At 42.7% G+C, this 19,993-nt stretch overlaps 1 protein-coding gene across 1 annotated transcript in view; it reads right to left on the bottom strand.

Moving 5' to 3' along the window:
- GRIN2B (glutamate ionotropic receptor NMDA type subunit 2B) overlaps positions 1-19,993 on the bottom strand; it is a 171,370-nt gene that overhangs the window by 2,983 nt on the left and 148,394 nt on the right. The window contains exons 9-11 of the mRNA XM_013947295.2: positions 5,135-5,295; positions 2,849-3,036; positions 813-1,051 (exon numbers count right to left, since the gene is read on the bottom strand). Coding sequence (XP_013802749.1) covers positions 813-1,051; positions 2,849-3,036; positions 5,135-5,295 — 588 coding nt within the window. The remainder of the gene's footprint in view (positions 1-812; positions 1,052-2,848; positions 3,037-5,134; positions 5,296-19,993) is intronic.

The following is a 19,993-nucleotide window of genomic DNA, read 5'->3' as shown; positions in this document are numbered from 1 at the left end:
TGTCATTTCTCCTCAACAATATATTACACAGAAATGATATACTTTTGCACAATCAGAGCTAATTCTGTTGCAACAGACAAAGAGGTCAAAAATACCGAGCTTTGACCTCACTTCAGAATGGATCAGGAGAAAGGACCAGTGGCTGAACAAAGAAGAAGAGAGCTTTAAGTGGGACACTGCTAGCTACAGTAAAAGCAGAGAGATGACTCAGAAATGACTAGAATCTGCTTTAGATGTAAATACTATCCCCTAAAGCAGGCTTTGCATAAAGCAATCGCTAAGTTCATGTGGTCATCCTCTCTGGAAGAATTTCTGCATGGTTTAGGGCATGACTTTCGGTTAGGGACTTCTGGCTGTACAGGACAGCACAGCTCTTGTCTAACACAAGTTCAGCTGAACAGCTATAATAAAGCGGACAATGAAAAACTCCTAAATTTCTTATCAAGATATCCACTGTAATTTGACTTGTTCCCAAATTTGGAATCCTTGCAACTTCCTTTGCAGGAGCAAACAATTACAGATAACCTCGCTTTATACTGAATTTTCATTTCCATGTAAAATTTCCATTTCCATGACCATAACTCAGCAGAGACCAGAGATGTCAAGATACCCATGAAGACAGTTCTCCCACAGAAAATCAGCAGATGCTTTTGCAACATTAACAGGGAAAAGCTGTCAGCCTTTGCACTGGAGACTGCCACTCTATGCTACCCACATGCCAGGCAATCTTGGTGGATTTCCCCGTTTCCTGTACCTAGGACTGCCTGATTAAATCCTGACCCTGTTCCTTACTGCTAGCTAATGACACTCACCCTGCTGATGGAGAAGACCACACCAGGCTTGCCAGAGCAGACACCCATGAAGCAGTGACGGAATTGCCAGTAAAAGAGATGCTCGCAGATGAAGGTGATGAGACTGAGGGCCATGGCTGCTCCCAACATGTAGAAGACGCCTGCCATGTTATCTATATCCAGCTGGCTGCTCATAACCTCGTTCTTTTCATTGTGACAAATACCAGTGAGCCACAGCGCTTCCAGCTCCTCCATCTCCCCTAGACAGACAGAGAGAAGGAAAGAAACAGGTTAGCCAGCCCTGCATTGACTAAGGACCTCAAGCAGGAGCAGACCGAATGTGAGAAGCTGATCCAAGGCCATTTCCAGTGGTCATGCTCTGTTTCCACACTTGTTACCTGGTCACTGCGGAGTGATGTCCACGAAATACCCTGACTACCCTTTTGATAGAGGCGGGTGCAATTAGTCACAGGCAAGGTGACAGGATTTTTCCACAGCCAGATATTAGCCATGGAAAGCTGTACCACAGGACCAGTTACCCCACTCCCTAACTGTCTGCAAAGAGATGCTGAACAAGTTGTCTACCGGCTGACTGAAGATCTCACCTCATAAACTTTCACTTTCATATTAAGTCAATAAAAGGAAAAATCAGTGACTGGTACTGGCAGACAGAAACAAGTCATTTTTAAATAAAAACATTGTTCATTTCCAGCTCAAAATTCAAAATATTGCTTTTTAAAAATCAAAAGTCTAATTTTGAATTTGTTTCTGACTTGTATGAAAATGTATATGTTTCTATCTATTCTCAAAAATATTTTTGCATTTTTACCTGGTTTTATTCCCCTCCATTTTGTCCAAATTAGACATTTCCAAGCTTTGACCAACCAAAAACATTACTAACTTGTATAAAGTAGGAACAAATGTTCTGTAGTCTAATTTCATACTCCACTTATTCCCATTATGGTATTTTCATGAGGAGAGAGAGACAGATAGATAGACACACACACACACACACACATACACACACACTTGCTGAGACATTCAAAAACGAACTGATATTGCAGGTTGGCAATTCTTTTCTTGCTGTTAGGGAAGTTGGTTTTTCACATTTTCAACCTCCAATCCAATGACAGGGGAAAATTCCATATATTTATGTGGTATAATAGTATATTTCTAAAAGCTTTATGGAGATCTTATGTCTTTTTCTGAAATAATCCATATTAGGCTGTTTAGGAGGCATATCAGTCGGCTGGCCAATTTTCTGCTAAAGTATATCAGTTCTTTGTTCTTTCTGTATTTCTTACACCATACGTTCTTTTCAGATTTCAGAAAAAAATAAATAGTTAGAAATAAAACAAGCTGTGAATTTAAATTATTCAAAAAGAGGACTCAGAAAGGAGCGATACAGAGTGAAAAGGGACAGCTAAAGAAATATTTTCGAAGAAGGAAACCCTTATCCATGAATAATTTTTTAAATATTAGCAATTTCTCTATTAACGATGAGATGAATCAGTTAACTATAATATGCTGATTAATAGCTCGCTCCAAAGTGTACTTCTGAGTCTCATGTCCGTCCTTGTTTTTTGAGGTTTTGGGTAATCTGAGTTAACTCTTTCCTCCAGAAACATTCAATTCTTAATTTGATAATTTCTACATGATTTGATTCTTTCTAGAACTGTAACATGTGGGATGACTATGGAAAGTCCAGTATCATTTATCATTTTGGTAATGGCAAAACCCTGAAGGTACTGAAAAGTTCGTGAAAGAAAACTTGTTTTCACAAGATATTTTTCAAACACACACCTGAATTTATTCTACGAGATCTCAAATGCTTTTGAAATTGCATTTCATGTTACTGCTACCCTGCATAGACATTATAAAATAGGTACTACCCTGCACATTTCTGGTAAAATGTCTCTAACAAGCCTTTGCAATTAATCTTCTGTTCTTTACTTAATCTGAAGCACAAAAGCCAGGGAAATGGAACATCAATTCCATACATGCAAAGCTTCGTATTTCTTAATAAAACTCCAACTCCTCTTTTTCTTATCACTTACCATCTCCAAAAAGCTGTAGAATGGCAAGATCAACCTGGCGCTTCCAGCCTGAATCCTTTTGGATGGCAATGCCATAGCCAGTGGAGGCAAACACTTTCCCACTTCCAATCGTCACCAGCTTGCAGCCTTCATCTCTGCCAGCCATGTAGTTTAGTACTGCTGCATCATAAATGAAAGCATCCAACTTCCTACACAGGTGAAACAAAGAAGAGGGGTATAGTACAGGAAAGATATGATCTGCACGAGTTCAAAGGTGTTCCCAGCTTAGTCTAAGGCAGAAATGAACCTTTGCCAGGTAACAGGTTGCATCTTCAGCTTCATCAGAAGTAACAAAAGTCTAAGCCTAGAAACTGTTTTCAGGCGGAGCTAGATTATAAATGAGGACTGTATTTCTCTCTTACTCTTTGATAATCATCATTTCTGTTCTGAAACAAAATCTGGAATAGAAACATACTGCAAGGTAAAGATGAATGAAGGGAAAGTCATGGGGATATCCATAGCCCTAAGAATAGCTTAAATTTCTATAATGCCTTTCATCTCACAGGAACCTAAAATACTTCTGAGAGTATATCAATATTATATAACAAAGCAGGGCTTGCAGTAAGGAAAAGATTATCTCCAAACTGCTGGCCTGATTTAGCTAAGCAAAACATAATTTCTTAAATTAAATGCAGCCAGGACATTGTGTTTAACTCCCCAGTTACTGTGAAAAGTCCTACTGGATTTTTATCAATGTCAAGTGGCCACGATGACAGCTTTATGGTTTACCATGCTGAGTAGCTCTTTGGTAAAGAGTGCTTATCTGAAAACCAAGAGAAAGATTCTGTTTTAACGCAGAGAAATCCCCATTATCAGCTGGGAAGGAGAGACAGCACAACAGACTGCTGAGAACCTTCCTCTCACCCCAACAGTGAAAGTGATTTGGGTGTGGGGGGAGTCTCAGAGGGGTGCATCTTCCACATAACCCGAGACAGCCAATGAGTAAATCCTCCCACTAGATCTGAAATTAAGCACTTTCTGGTAAAAGACCAAAGACCTTCCACCTTCCACATTCTCACACCCACACTATTTTTTTAACCCCCCTCCTGCACATATATTTTCAGGATGGTGATTATCTCAATCCCAGTGCATATCTGCAGGGAAGTCTGTCCAAAGGTGGGTATGAAGCCAGGATGACATCTACTGCAAGTGTTGAGCTCTATTTCATCTATATATTTCCAGGACAGAGCATATTTATTTCCTGGATGATGACTACACTGGCAAATATACCTTCTCAGGATGGCATCCAATAACAGTACAATCATTTATAATGGGCTGTGCACCTTCTGATCCTGGCAAACAGGTTTAGAAATATTCAGTCAATCTAGTAATTAAATTGGCTGAACATCTTCGTTTGTACTTGGAATGAACTTTCTCATAAGGATGCAACACGAGTGTAAAGAAAAATGACTTTTTTCAGTAGGGCTGGGTTCTGACAACCAAAGTGGTCAGTTGTGGATGGAGGTCTTTGATTATAAGCGTCAAGGACTTGCAAACATTAATGGTATTTCAAGTTAGCTCCTCTACAGATCCATTGCTATTAAAATTGGGTGAGCTGTTCAAAGATATTTTTTCTAATGATTTTTCCTGCATTTCCCAAATTACCCAAGCAAATACTCAGATTTTATATACTTCCTCATTATTCAAACATTTGTTTGTTGCTTGATGCTAAAATATTCCAGAGGGAAGGGCCACTTGCAAACTATTTGCTTCAAACACACCTTCCATTACACTGTACTAGCTACTGATACACTGGGGTGGGATTAGTCTGACAAGGATTGTTTCAGTTCCCTAATTAACATAATCTTTTGTACACATAAGGAGGGAAAATAAAGGAATTTCCAAATGACAATGCAAATGGTTTGAAACAAACTTTGCTCACAGAACTCTGTGAGTTTTTCCTGTGTATGCATAAGGACCCATCAGCATGAAACAGCTTGCTGAAGCAAGATCTTTGGGACTAATATACACAAGGCTAACATACACAAGACTACACAAGATCCTCTTTTTTTTCTTTTTTTCAAATAGTCTTTTAAAGACAGGAAAAACAGAAACTCTTATACAGATGTTAATATAAAAACCTAGCTAAGATAATCACAGTATTGTCTTGTGTTCTGTGTAGTCTTGCTGTAGTTTTAACCATGAAATGATAATGAAGACTCATTGCCCAAACCGCATAAAAAATTCCCAGACAAGCAGGCAGAAAAGTCAGGTTTCTCTTGCAATTTTGGAAGAAGAAAGCCTCACCCAGTCTTCAGCGAGAATAGTGCATCATCCACCCCTCTCTGATTGAACTTCACCATGTAGCTGTGCATTTCAGGGTAGTTGTTGCGAATGTTCCTTTCTGTGCTGCCATTGGGAACCGTCCCGAAGCGGAAAGGGGGTGAGAAGTCATTAGGTTTCTGGAACTGAAGAGACAAAGAAAGAACATTTCTCACCATCTTTCAGCATGAAGCAGTCATCCGCCTGGGAGAACACATTCTCCTCAGAGAACCTATGTCCACTGTGACACGGAAGGTAGTTGTGATGTTATTCTAATGTCAGGTGGAAAACATTATTGAGAGGATATTAAATTTCACTATTTTCAAATGTAAACAACTCTTGTTAGTGCCTAAAAAACAATGAGTGAAACTCAGCAATCTGATCTTTTTGTCCAATCTGGATTAAGTGCATAAAATAGCCAGTGATCAAAGATTAAAAGGAGGCTAGATAAAAGGAAAGAGGAAAATAAAAAGCTAATAGGGGGGTTGAAACACAGTCAAGGAAATATTTTCAATAAAATCTATGTGTATTTTGTCTACACAGTGCCATTTAGTTTCTAAGAAGTATCTTTTTCAGTTCTGTGGATGCCTTTGCACTTCCTGACTCTGACTGAAGTAGAAAAGTAATTAATGAGAAGTGATGCCTCTCCGAACACTCCCGCCCAATTCACCAAATGAAAGATCAGCTTTCAAACTTCTGGGCAAATCTCCCAAATGAAATCCTATTAGTGGTTGCAGGCCACTAGTAACATTTGATGCCCAGAACAGAGCTGGCAGAAGGAATACTCCAAACCTCTTGCTGCTCCCAGAAAATACATTCATCATAATATTCCCCTACAGCTGCAAGGCTGTGAGATTTTATATGACACTTGCTTAATTCAAGTCATAATCAAAGCTCTCTGGGGTTTTATGAGCAGTAAAATTTAGACTGCCAAGTATAAAGACTCCTTAAAACCCCTAGAATCAGCAGAGGGGAAGAAGCACAGAATTGTAGGCCAAGAACTGAATAAGCACTAAAGAAAAAAAAGACAAAGGCAGGTTAGATGGAGGGAAGCCCTCTCTTCTCTTGATACATCAAATAGTACTTTGCCTTATACTAATTGTTGACTCTCAGCTTACTGTGTATTTGGGGATCTTAAGCAGCATGTTAAGAACATGCTAACAGCCAGACCAAATACAGTTAACATAACAGATCACCCAGTAAATGAATGTATGTGGTTGTGCACTGCTGTTTTTTATGGTAGCAACATGGTTACAGTCTATAGCTATAGCTCCAAAGATAGGCAGTCAGGCCTGACTCTTGAGTTCAGCTGAAATCCAGTGTGGAGCCCAGTCAACCCAGCAGAGGACCCCAAAGTTATTAAATGTACTACACAAGTATCAGTGCCCTTTGTCAGAGGGAGTAAAACAGTGTATCTTGTTCACAGCATTTCAGGAATGATGCCAACTAGGACCTGTGCCTGTGAGTAGGTCGAGGCACTGTTCACATCACTAGAATGAATGTATGGCACCTATTTCTTTGCATCAGTCAACTCATCTGGCTGTGCAGGGAATCATCTCTCTAGTTTGGATGAGATGGGCTGACTTGTACGTGCACACGAGTATGTGAGAGACAAAACATGACCTACTGCTTTAAGCCAAAAGGAAGCATCAGGTCTGTTTTCTGAAACACGGGTTGGCACATCACCAGAAAAGAAGAGGTTTCACATAGCATAAAACAGGCAGTAAGGTGCCTCTTAGAACCTTGTCATGCTCTCAAGGGACAAAGACAAGCTCATAGTTATCAAAACCTGTAATGAAAGCAAACTTTGATGAGAGAAAAATCACTGCAGCATGCTAAAATTATTCTTTTCACCAAGCTGATTAGAGCAGCAGCTTAGGAGACCCATTGTGAGAAGGGCATTGCTACACCAGGCACAATGGAACAGTCTCTCTCCTGACATGCTAAAGCAGGAGTTTGCAAAGTGGGTGCCTTGCTTTCCTGGAGGCCGCAGACCCAATCTTGTGGTTGGAGAAGGGATCTCCTATCCCCACCAATCCCTCCAACAGAGGAAAGTCAGCTGGGCAAGCAGCAGATAGGCCCAACCAGCATTGGTGTAGCTGCAGCATGCCCTTGGGAGAGGCAGAAGCGATGAGAGCCTCTCTCTGGGCCCAAAGAGTAATAAGAAAAAAAGTGGTCTCATCCAAGGTCCATTTTATACCTCCACCCTCTATCCCCAGTGATGCAATCCCTGGTTTTGCTTGCTTTTGTCACTGTGTCTATTAAGTCGAACTAGAAGAACTATAGTCAGGCTGGACTGTGATATGGGGTAGTGACGCCTCCCCCGAACTACCCTTTGCGTTCCCAGGCCCACCTTAACACCAGCCAGTCAAAGGTGAAAGGCTCCATATCTCATTCTTAGTCTCCTGGGCAATAAATAAATGAAAACACTCCTGAAGAAAATGACTGTTCTCTGTGACTGGAAAAGCATGTCTCTAGAGAAGGAAATCAGGCTGATGGCTTCTACAAAACTGTATGCTATGCATTCACTTAGCATCCCTTACCCCCCTATTCATTCCTCAATCAGAACAGATCTTCAAATGCAAATTCTTCCCCACACACCCACATGCACACACGCTTCAACCAAAGCCTGGTGGACGATGAGACAGGAAGCAGTCTGAAAGGTTCCATATGGGACCCACACCAGAGATCTTTAACTTGAATGCCTAAGAGGAACACGCATGCATACTCATCCCCAGCCACCTGGTTCTGCATTTGCAAAGCTGAAGGCAGTTGATGCCCAGCTGACTCAGCAGTCCATGGAGCCAGAGAAAAGCAGCTAGCTTCTCCACCTTTGAGAAGTAACACTGGTGCCTGCACACAACTTTCTGGCAAGAGAAGGCAGCTGAAAAATCCCCATATTTTCTGCTCAGCTGTGGGTGAGCACAGCTCAGTCCCGGGATGGAGGATTTTCCAGAAAGCTCTCCAGGGCTAGAAACGGCTGAGTCCTCCTGAGCTGACTTCTGCTCCACATAACTCATAGTGAAAGAGCCTGAAGACATGCAAGCCTTCCTAGAAAACATATGGGGTAGACTGAGAAGGAGTGTGTCCTGTCCTGGCAACAAGGTGGAAGAGTTTGTGTGGAGGAATTAGAGGAGACCCATATGGAGGAAAGTTAATTGATAATAAAGAGCTCAGTAAGGAAAGCCAGTCGTAAGGCTGCCTTGAGGCCTGGAGGAGGTAAGGCACTTTGGCAGGCTGGCTGGTCTAGGAGGAGTCTGAGAGATGATGAGACAGGAGCTGAGGCACACTGCAGGGCAGTCACATGGAGAAAGCCTGTGCAAAGGTAATCTCAAGGCCTCCATAATACAGAAAAAGGAATTAACCAAAGATATTGACAAAAATGGTAGGGATTTAGATTCCTGAGAGAGCTCTTTCATCACTTTGTGTAAACGCTACTCTTGCCAGGGACCTAAATCATAGCTACTCTGCCCCAGGCATCCACAAACAACAGCCCTTGTGAGGCTCCATCTCGAAATGTTGTGATAACGGGAGGGAAAGCTAAGTACAACAACCTCACCAGTTGCTGAGCAAACCCCAGCTGCAGAGCATCACAAGGAGCAGCAAACAGGGCTGCAAAGGGTCTGCATACACGCTATTAACTCCCAGTTCGCATTTCCCTGCAGCACAGGCCCTATCCCTCTGCTCAGCCATATCTACCTTGAGGGGTCACTGCCCAGGAGGAACCCACAGGACTTGACTGTAGTCCTGCGCCCAGATAAACCTAGAAGGAGGCATGTCCCCAGCTGCAGCCTTCCACTCACTCCCCACATGGCCTCAGTCGCAAGATGTACCCATCATACGCAAGATGATGTGACATCCTCTCACCCACGAGAGAAGATCCCTGAGAGAGCTATCTTCACATCATATGTTTTTGGAGGGAAGATGCAAGCCACAGACCGGGGTCCTCGCCCTGTCCGATCTGGGTGTGAGAAACAGGCATCAAGCATGCCTGAAGGGCTGGAGTGGCTTTTGGGCAGGAGACGCCTGAGTTCAGAGCCCAGCAGCTGCCCGCCTTTTCAATCCTTCATTCCGCAAATTGAAATCAGGACACATTAAGTCCAAATCTGACCATGGCTTTGGGAAAGTAACCTCTCAGAGTCAGAGACCAGAAATCTTACTGCTCTGGAGAGCAATGAACACACAGGCTGGGGGCTATTAGCACATTCAGAGTGGAGAGCCCCTTTCCCGCTCCTCCCTGCAACTCGCCATGAGAACTGTTGGTAGCAGCAGCGAAAGTGGGTTTAAGTGACTTGTCTGGCGGAGCCATTTCATTAGCAATTTGGAGCCTTGCCGTGCAGAAAGCAGCACTGTTCTCAGATGTTCGAATATCAATCTGCATAATGAAACAGGTGATAGGAGTTCTTCCCATTCAAGCAGCCACAACTGCAGGGGATTCAGGGATGAGGGGAAGGGGTTATGCCTAATTGGCCACAATTAATTTGATGAGAATTTTTTTAAAATATATTGCCTATCACCAAATGGTTCCTACAGAAAAGCGCATCTGCACTTATTTGTCTGCCTGATGTAGGCCGTGTTTACACTGTAAAGTGTCTGCCAATAACATTGAAAGCAGTTTCTCAAACTCAGCAAGCTCTCACAGCAAAAAGGCTCTCTTTTGTCAGCGTATCTTCTTTTACATTGCTGAAAACAAAAAAAAATCCCCTGCTGGATAAAATAATGAGCTGGTAAAACTGGGGGGGGGGGGGGGTGTCTCTAGTGCCTTACCCTTACATAGCTTGTCTGGGAGGGCTCCTCTCACTTTATAAGGCCCAGACCCTTAGATTAAATTTTCTACCACCCAGGGTGCAGGTCTCTCCTAGGCTCTGTGTCAGATCTGCCAGCCCCCTCAGGATGTTTTGGATACTCTAGTGCACCTGAATTGGCTCTAGACATCTACTTTTGCACAAATGAATCTAGCCACTGGAGCACTTGGCCCTCAGCACAGCTTCTCCCACTGAAGTACAGGGAGGCAGCAGCCATGAGTAGCAGATAGCTCAAAGCACCCACCACTCTCTTGAACTTGCCCATCAGTGTAGTCACAGCTTTTTGCACAGGCACCTAGAAGCCAGCACTTTGCTTTCTCTTTCGGCAGCTGTACAACCAACAGATATCTATTGTAACACAGGCCTGACGTCTCTAAAAAAGACGGCATTTATTAGTGAGCTGGAACATAAGATTTAGTGATATCAGGCTAGAAAAGCAATGCAAAGTCTGTGCTCAAGTGTTTAATTTTAGCACAACCTCTCTGCATTGTGCAAACATCCTTGATTATCCCCTCTTGCTCTGGTTCAGCTGCATGTCACTGCAATCAGCCTGCACCTCTCTTCATTGCCTGAAAATCCAGTCAGGCTGTTTTCACAGGAGCTTCGGCCAGAAGTTGTTAAAAATTCTAGGTTGGGTCAGTGGTTTTTAGGTCTAGCTCCAATGTGGCTCTATGCCTGCACTTAATTCTTGATAGTCCACTCATGTCTACAGCAACATCTCTTGCCTCAGGTCCCTTGCTTACTTATCCAGCCAAGAAATGAACCCCTTCACTGCTAACATCATGCACAATACCATAGAATCACAGAGCTGGATCTGGCCCTGAGAAGCTGCCTGCTCTGCTCCTCTCTCTTTAGGAGGACTCACCTAGATGTCACTGTTCCTGACAGCTCTCTGTCTAGCCTGTTGTGAAAAACAGCCACTTCTGGAAACTTCGCCATTCCCTCGGCAACCTACCCCAGGGCTTTACTACTGGAAAGTTCTTCCCAGTACCTGAACTAAGACCTCCCTGCTGCAATCCAAATACACTATTTTCTGTCATATTCAGTACTACCATTTATGCTTTGAAGACTGATGAGCTGTTTCTCCTCCATGTTCTCACTTTGAGGCTAAAGAGGCACAGTTCCTTCAGTTTTTCCTTGCAAACCGTATTATCTAGACCTCCAACCATTCTTGTTGCTGTCCTCTGGCTGTATCCAGTAGATCTTTCTTTGGCTTGTCTTTGGTTGGTAAACGTGCTCTTAGACTCCACTGCACCAAGAAGAATCTGACCAGGACCCCAAGATGCTCAGAAAACCTTATATTAAAAAAGCTTGCAGCAACACAAAACCAAGGAGATAAAAGCATTGCTGGTAAGAGGTAATGCTCATTATTACTCTTCTCAGTGACTTTGTATTTTATGTCTTTTCCCCTGGTCTTTTATCTTGTTAGGTGCAGCTTGCAAGGTCTTTGAGGTAGTAACTGTGGCTTGATCTGCATTCAAAAGGTGACCAAGTTGCTTCTGGAACGTCAGTCATCGCTGCCATCACCATCTTCTTGGCTTTTCCTGGATTCTTTTTCTTATCCAGCTTGGTCATGTACATAGGCACATCAGTTGTACCCTATCACCTATCATGGTAGAGTAAGTGCTCTACAGATTCTCAGGGTGGAGGCTGATCTATTGGTATGTTGGTACAGGGCATTTTACATTGCTACATTTTTAAATTTACATAGGAATGTGCCAACACAGCAGCATAGGCAGAAAATCATGCTTCAGATCGAATCACAGCACTGGTACAATAATCTGTCAGTAAGGCAGGCTGAAGAGACTATGGTACTCATTCTTCTATTACTCGTGAATCTTGCACAGATACTTCTCAAGCTTCACTCCTAAGGTACCCCTCTCTACTCTGCATGGTCACATAGCTTTGACATTACAGATATTTTTTACTCCCAAGGTGGAACTCACAATCATTTCCATGTGACTACAGATTTTCTGATCCTCCTTTTCTCCTAGCTCCCATTTCCTCTCTTCTTTTTCATTTCCTCATGATACCACCCTCCACCTCCTCAATGGAAGCTAGGACTCCTTGCAGCTCAGAATCCAGAATTCAGAATCCCATCAACTCTTCCTAATTAGCAGGCCCCATGACAGAAATTAGCCCTAAGATTCCAGTGGCAAAAAATAACCAAACAATTTCTTGTCTTTGCCAGTCAAACAATATATGCCTTGATTCGTAAACCAAAAAAAAAAAAGAAGAAGAAGAAGAGCAACATCAAATCCAATATAATACAGCTTTGGGAAGGCATAAAAATACCCTGTGCTCCCTCAGACCTTCATTTTGTGTTTTATCTTATTATTAAATACCCCATGATGTTTCAAATTCTCTGGCCTTGCTTTGCATGGTGTTTTCACCCATGAATTATTCTAGACGAGTCTGAAGGCAGTTATCAGTATTAATGCAGCTGACTGGAGCAAAGTTGGCAAAGAATTAGATTAAAGTCCCTTTTAAAGGAAGATGTAGGGTAGGTCAGACCCACAAACACAAAGGAAAATGTCTATGAATGCCTGGTGTTGAAATAGACATGTGTGGGTCAGGGAAGGAAACAGAGCAATTGAGGGACACACAGAGGTGTGGTGGGGGAGGCAGGGGAAAGCAAAAGAAAGGAGTTCAAAAATAGCAACCTTAAAAATAGTTGTCCTTGTAAAATAACTCAGATGAAAGCAGAGATCCAATTGGTGGAAGAAGCTGCCATCACATGCGGTTATTGCCAGAGCGATGCACACAGTAGGACTGTACAGCCTCTTTGCAAGCTGGATTGCTCTGTGCAGACCAGCTCTGTGCCGCTTCCACTCTGAGCAGAACACTGCAAACCTCGGGCAGTGCAGTCTCATCTTGAACAGATGGCATTTCGCAGCATCTTCCTCAGCCAGATCTATACACGCTTGCTGGGACCACACCGTCTTTCTGCTGACCCAGGCTTTACGGACACATCAGGCCTACGGGGTCACTGCAGGATCAGAGCACAACATGCAGACTGAATCCAGCCACTACCAACAAACCAGGAATCTCCTGGGATTGTACCACTCACCTACTGAGAGTGTGTGGACACTATGCAGACTATCTGTGTAGCTTCTCCACCCAAAAAGTAATACAAAGGTTCCAAAACTTCCTCAGGGCACATTTAGCAGGGTATTGGCTTCACATCAGTCTCATTGTTAGGTGTTCCTCAGGCCTGATCAGAGAACAACGCCTATAGTGGAACCACTGAGCTTCAGCAGCCAGACACAAAAGCTCCTTCCACAGCCCTAATATTAGTAGATATAGTATGGGATGAGTACAGTCATATCTGTCATAATTAAGTAGGCTATGGGATATTTGCTACAGTACAGTACACATAACTTTTGCACACATGTGAGTAGAGAATAAAGATCATTCATCTACCTCAGCATCAAATTGTGCCATCCTTGGAAGTCAGCTTCCCTTTCAAACACAATGGGGCAAAAGGCACATGCTGAATAATACTAGCCAAGCACAGAGCAGAAATTAGTGAGGTAAGGAAGATGCTGGTTAGTACACTCACATTAATATCATTGGAAGTGTAAATGTTGATTCAGAGGGAGAAAATTAACTGATGAAAAGGACCTTGAGAGGTGAGGTGGTAGCTAAGTACAGAGGAGTTTGAAATCTGCTTTGTTTGCACATGATACAGCTAGTTCACAAATTATGAAACTTTCTGAGAAATTCAGATTATATAGTTTGGTGGGGGAGGAATTACATTTTTCAGCCATCCTCATTAAGAAAGGAAGGTCAGAGCTTCCTATCTTGTGACTACTAATAGTAGTCAACTTGCTTCAGCGACTTGTACAGGGGTACCAACCACTGGACAGTAGAGTGAAACCCTGTGCATGTCTGGCAAACCTCCCAAAGACTTCAGTGGGGCCAGAATTTGCATCCAAGTAATTAGAAAAGCCTATTTATCTCATCAGTGTGATTTTTTAAGCACCCTTATACCCAGGGAGGCAATATAAAAAGCAGGGCAGTCAAGGCAGGGCATCCCAGTACAAACCCGAAGGTGGGAGATAAGGCCTTCCTTTAGCCTCCTGCTGAAAGCTACCTGCCAGAAACCCATCTGTAAGTGGATAACAGCAGAGGAATGAAAGCCATATCAGTCCCTTGTGAGTCTTGGGATACTAGAACTGGTGCACCTGAAGCAAGCAACCTGTTGGGCCACCAAGACCCAGGGAAAGCTTTGACCTTGAATATCCAAAGGCCAGGGAAAAGCAGGGCTCCTTTCCACCAGGTCATGTAAAAATGCCTGGGAATATACAGCCTGCCAAACATTTAGCAAATATATGTATGCACGTATAACTTCAAATGTCTCAGTTGCTAGGGTAAAGCAATGAAATTTGGGGGAAGGTTGTTGCATTTTTTATAATCCTGTAGATCTTATCCTCTCATCCCTTTCCCACCAGCATTTCAGTCCTGATCGTTCAGATGAAGGAGGCCAGCTCTCATCTCTCACATTGCCAACTCTTAGTGGCAGGGCCATTGTCTTTTATTTGACTGCAGAATGCCAAGTATATTTATGGCACTATATAAATAATAAATAAAAATATTCATTGCCTCCCTCTCTGCTGAGTTATACTGATGCGAAAAACAGGACGATCCTTTGTTTCTCTCCTCCCTTCGCCCCATTATGTAACTCTCAGAAGACAGCCTTTTCCCAACTGCCAAACAGTTACCACAGAAGTGATCAAATATGCCCAGAGTCTCCAAAGGGTTAATTCCAAGAGCTGACTGAAAGAAAGTAAAAAAGGAACAGTAAATAGCGGCTGAGGCCTGGGAAATGCCAGGGCAGTGAGGCTAGAGGAATACGAAAGCTGCAAGCTACAGACTGTGCCACATCATAACAGACCTCACTCCTCCAGCAATTCCCACCTGTGCTTCTAGCAAAACCCAAGGAGTTGTGTTCCTCCCCCTGCCAGCAAGGATGAATTAAGCCTACAGTCTTACTTAGCATATCCACTCCCCATGTATCTCACCTGCTTAAGTTCCTGACTAAAACACATTTTTACTGCCATTAATCCTGAAGTGTCCCATTACAAGTTTCTACTGCCATTAAATTCCTCCAGACTGACAGAGAAGAGAGAATCCTGAAAGACTGCATCAAGGCTAAAGCATATCACAGCCTCCTTGCTGCTCTACACTACTCAGCATTGAGCTTAAAAAAGAGGGATAACGACAAAGAAAGTAGGACTGAAGGGGGGAGGGGGGCGGCAGAAAAAGCATGCTTGAAAACCCACTGATTTTAAACATTTATAGCCTTAAAACTACTGAATCACTTTTTAGCACACCAGCACAGAGGTTTGATCTGAGGATCTCACGAAGCATAAAAATCATGCCAATGCAGAATGACTAAATCTACAACAAATGTACCCATCTACAGTTGTAACAAATTATCTGAGATCATATCTATGTATACAATAAGTGTAAACCACCAGTTAGTAAGATATATGTTACTAACACATAATATGCTATATATTATAGTAGCTATTTATTAATATGAAGATTTTGTTATAATACTTATTTAAAGAAATAAAATATATAATGCACTATATAGCATTTCTATATAGACCATACTATAGTAACTGATGATTTACAAAGGGGTACAGAGAAATCATCAGATTTTAGGGCATAAAATTTAGGATTTCTCTGAATTTTCTGCACTTCACAATGAATCAATGTTTGTTATATTAACCACTAGTCAGTACCACTAGTGTTATATACAAAAGTTACATTTAAGCAAAAGGCTGAACACAGTTCAACTTATTTGCAGTAAGATGTCCTCCCAGAGAAACTCTGCGAAAAGAAATTCAACTCTACTCCATGACATAAGTTTTGGTGGTTTGGGGATTTTTTCTTTTTCTTTTCTTCTTTTTTTTTAAAGTAAGGTGTGTCCTAGGCTAGGACTTTTTATATATTTTAAAAAGATTTTGGTTCATATATAGGAGGACAGAATTAAAAGTTGCATGGTCTTACTTGTGTCTAGCTAACTCACAATCTCCACAAAGGTTTCCCGAACAATAAAAATCATGGTGCTGTTGAAAGAACTGCATATATTCTGCTTTCAGAGACTGCCACATAAAACTTACTTTGTGTCATGCAGAAATCTGTAGAAGTACCACAAATGTTTGTTGACAGTAAATGCATGATCCCCTGGAAGATTTGTACCGCCTCCAAGCCACACTGTCAGACCCTCTTCCTTCTTACAGACCTTATGAGGTGCAAGAGCAAGTCCCATTTTTGGTCTCCTTGGAAAATTTGTGGCTGATGGATATACCTGTTCTACATTTTTCCTAACCTTCTCCAGAGCAGGTATTTGTTGTACAAAATCTGCAAGCTCAGAAAAGCATTTAACTTCAATCATGTGAATAATAGCCCATTGACTTTAACGTAGCCACTCATGAGCACAAAGTTGAGCACACGCTTAAGTGTTCTGCATATCTGGGATCCTTGTATAATTTAGATTTAATGTGCTGCAGAGTACAATGTGGGAAATAATTCATTTTTCAGTTCCATGGCCAAGCATCTATTACTGCAGGAATAAAGCAGATTCTTTTTTGCAGGTTTTTCAGTGAGATTTTTGTTTTGTATCAACCTGAAATGTTTCATTCAGCTCAGAATAATGTGTTGTTTTGTTTTCTGGTTACCTCATTTCACCCCTTTCCTTTGTTAACAAAAACATCTTTTTTAAAAATGTAGGTCAATTTTCAAATGAGTAGTGCCTTTAGAAAATGACAAGTCAAAAATACATATCAGAAATATCAAACAAAATATTTTGTTTCAAGTATGTCAAAATGAGATATTTGGCAAATGTCAGAATTTCCCTCTGCCTTCCTGCATTCTCACAATGTTTTTAAAAAAATATTGGGCAGTTTTGACTCCAAAACTTACCTTTTGGAAAAAATCATATATATTGACAAAAATTAGCTGACTTATGCTGTACAGAAACAGGCCCTTTGTCTCAACATTTCATTAACATCTTAGAAAGCAAATCAGTCAAATACATGCAAAATTTCAGCAATCTATATTAATTTGCAAACATGCAGAAATCCATTTTTCTCCTCTTTATGTCAATTACAAAATTACCATTTTGATACTTTATTAGCTTCTTTGGCATTTTCAACTAATTTATAGGCATGGATACTATTTTTTTTTTATTATTAACCTACTGCATTCTAAATTATTTTACTTAAATGCCCCTCTAGCCATCCACATTTGCTTTCATTCTATTACTGCTGTATATGAATGGAAATTATGTATAGCCATTAGATTATTTCACACATTAGTTCATTTTATATAATCTTTCCTATATTTATTCCTTCGTTAGACTGAAATACCACAGGCACTTGTTTCTCTAATGTGTCTGAAACTCTTCCATTATTGGAAATTGGGTTATATCTCCTGATTACAGTCAGACAAAATCCAGATCCACGCACTGGTTGCAGTAGCCTGCAACAGGCCATCCTGCCAGCAGGGCTTTCGCAGGGGGTCCGGGCCATGACGGACCCCCCACGCAAGCCCCAGCCTGAAGCAGCAGGGTCGCATTTGCACAGCACTCTGGCTAGGCTAATTAGCGCTGCTGCAAGGCCAAGCCTTGCACCGGGGGTGCTGCCCCATGCCAGCACAGCTCCACCACTTCCAGGACCAGATCCAGCCTCTCCACTTGGCTGAGCAATGTGGACAGGCGGACGCGGTTGGTGCTGGTTTGGCATCTGTGCAGGAGGAGGGCGATTCAGCAAGCCACACAGCACCTCACCAGAGCGCAGGGAGCACATGTGAAGGGCTAAAGGGATTTCCTATTAGACCAGCTCTTTGCCTACAAGATTTGTGGGGCCAGTACTGCTCTCAAGGAGAAGTGGGCTTTTCTCCCTAAAACTACCCACAGCTGAATCAGCTTTAAGAGCCATAATTTGAAATACAATTTAGCAGCTGCAAGGGTTAACATGGAGGAGTTAACAGCCAAAGTGACAGGGGTTCCTGGGTCAGCTCTGACATCAATTCCTGGACAGCTGAGCAAAACAGGGTAGCACTGAGCAGGGTGAGCGTTACCAGGGTGCATCCTCAGGGCTAGAGGAGAGAATGGCAAAGGTCACGAAGCTCAGTGTAGCAAGTCTCCAACCACCCTCCGTCCCACCTACTACCCCTGCACAGAAGTACTTGCTCCAGTCCAGCTCAGACAGGCCTGCTCAAGCATCCCCACCACACAGTGGGGACATGACGTTAGTCACTGTCTTGCATATCACCAGAAAGAAAATGCTGGGGCAGAGCCAAGAAACCATCCAAGTCCTTACATGGCTGGAGCTTTTCAGCTCATTTTTCTGGGGAAACCAAAGGTCAACAGCTGTGGCCACCTCTTGGAGTGGCTCTTCCTGGGCAGGGCCCGCAGCATCCAAGGACACCTTCTGGGTGGGTGTTGCAGGAGGGTAGCCAGCCTGACCTTGATAAGTTTTCCCCAGCCGGTCACAGTAATGGGGTTTGTGAGTGCATCTGGCATTCTGGCTGCTCTACAGTGCCAGTGGGATACCTTCCCCAGGTACTGTCATGCTACAAAAGCGTTTGTTAGCAGATCTGAGTCTAGGGAAGGAGAAACAATATCCCTTAAAGTGGCCAATCCCTACATATCAATTTAGGTTACATCCTCTGCTGACTCCTCTTGCTGGACACAGGTGCCATCCCCAGCTGATGCAGCAGGCCAGGAGGTTTATATCTCAGTCCTGCCATGGAAATGAGTTCTCACATTGCAGACAAAAGATCTGAGAGCCATACGCTTTCCTATTGCTCTCCTGGCACTGGTCAGCAACTGCCTCCTTTGAAAGTCTGAGCTGACTAATTTAAGCTGGCAGGAAAAGAGAGGAAGAGCACAGCACACATCCATCTCCCCTGGGTATAACTCAGCCCTGTACAGGAGACATAGCACTGCCTGAGCCCCTCTCAAGGACTACACTGAGGAGGTAAGTGAAATGCAGGCAGTGTGCAGGCTTTGGAAGAGGAAAAAAAGAGGAGATTCAGAAGGGTGAATTCCTCCCAAACCTGGGCATCCCGAAACAGCACAAAGGATGCCTGGATGGCTGCCCTGAAATTCTGCAGGGCCACTGCACACATGAAGTGAGTGAAAATCCATGAGCCCTGTAGATCAAGCTTATTCACTCAGGTCTTTTGGATGGAGTTATTTCCACCTGCCAATATTTTTCAGAGGCAGCAGTTGCCTTTCAGTTTTCACCAGGCAATTTTCATCTGGTTCCAGATTCTGTGGTAGAACACCATAATTTTACCCAAATGTTGCACTTGCACTAGCTGCTGTGTTTGAGGCATACCCAACAATCTGAGCCTTTCCCTTCCCCAAGAAACACATCACATATGCTTTATGATAGCAAAAGCAAACACTGGCATGTCAGCAAATAAAAGAGGAAGAAAATGACCTCAATCCAATACACACAGGAGACCCTACAGTGATATCAACCAAAATAGGCCCAAAGACCTGTATCCAAGGCTCTATGAAGCTCCAGGAGTTATCACTTTCAACTGATATTTCATACACATATCTCTGAGGGTACAAAGAATACCTTGAAAAACATGAGAATGAAAGAGTAGCGCTCTCTGTGAGCCTAGGCACAGCCTGAAACAATAGCTCATAGGTATGAACTACCCCATCTAGCTCAAACAGTTGAAAACCTAATGATGACAAACTAATGTTAACTCTTTTAGGGCTGACTGGTTTTGAACAGAGTCCTTCAGTCTGAGGGAGTCCACAGCCTGTAAGGAGTCTCCACAAGGTAGCTCAGAAAAGTCCTTAAGCCAGCTTCCCACACCCATGACAACCTCCATCTGGTAAAAAAGCATCCCCTTACCCCCTCCTCAACACAGTGCACTGCAAATGTGGAGACAGAATGGAACAAACTGAGGTTGAAATGAAAACAAACAACAGGAGGACTTCTCCATGGATTGTGTTATTCTGTGTCATATTTCATTGCAGGAAAAAACAACAAAAGAGAAA

The sequence above is a fragment of the Apteryx mantelli genome, chromosome 1 (genome assembly GCF_036417845.1).
Source record: "Apteryx mantelli isolate bAptMan1 chromosome 1, bAptMan1.hap1, whole genome shotgun sequence".
Lineage (NCBI taxonomy): Eukaryota > Metazoa > Chordata > Aves > Apterygiformes > Apterygidae > Apteryx > Apteryx mantelli.
The sequence above is the reverse complement of the archived record's forward strand: the minus strand, read 5'-3'. Positions and strand labels throughout refer to the sequence as shown.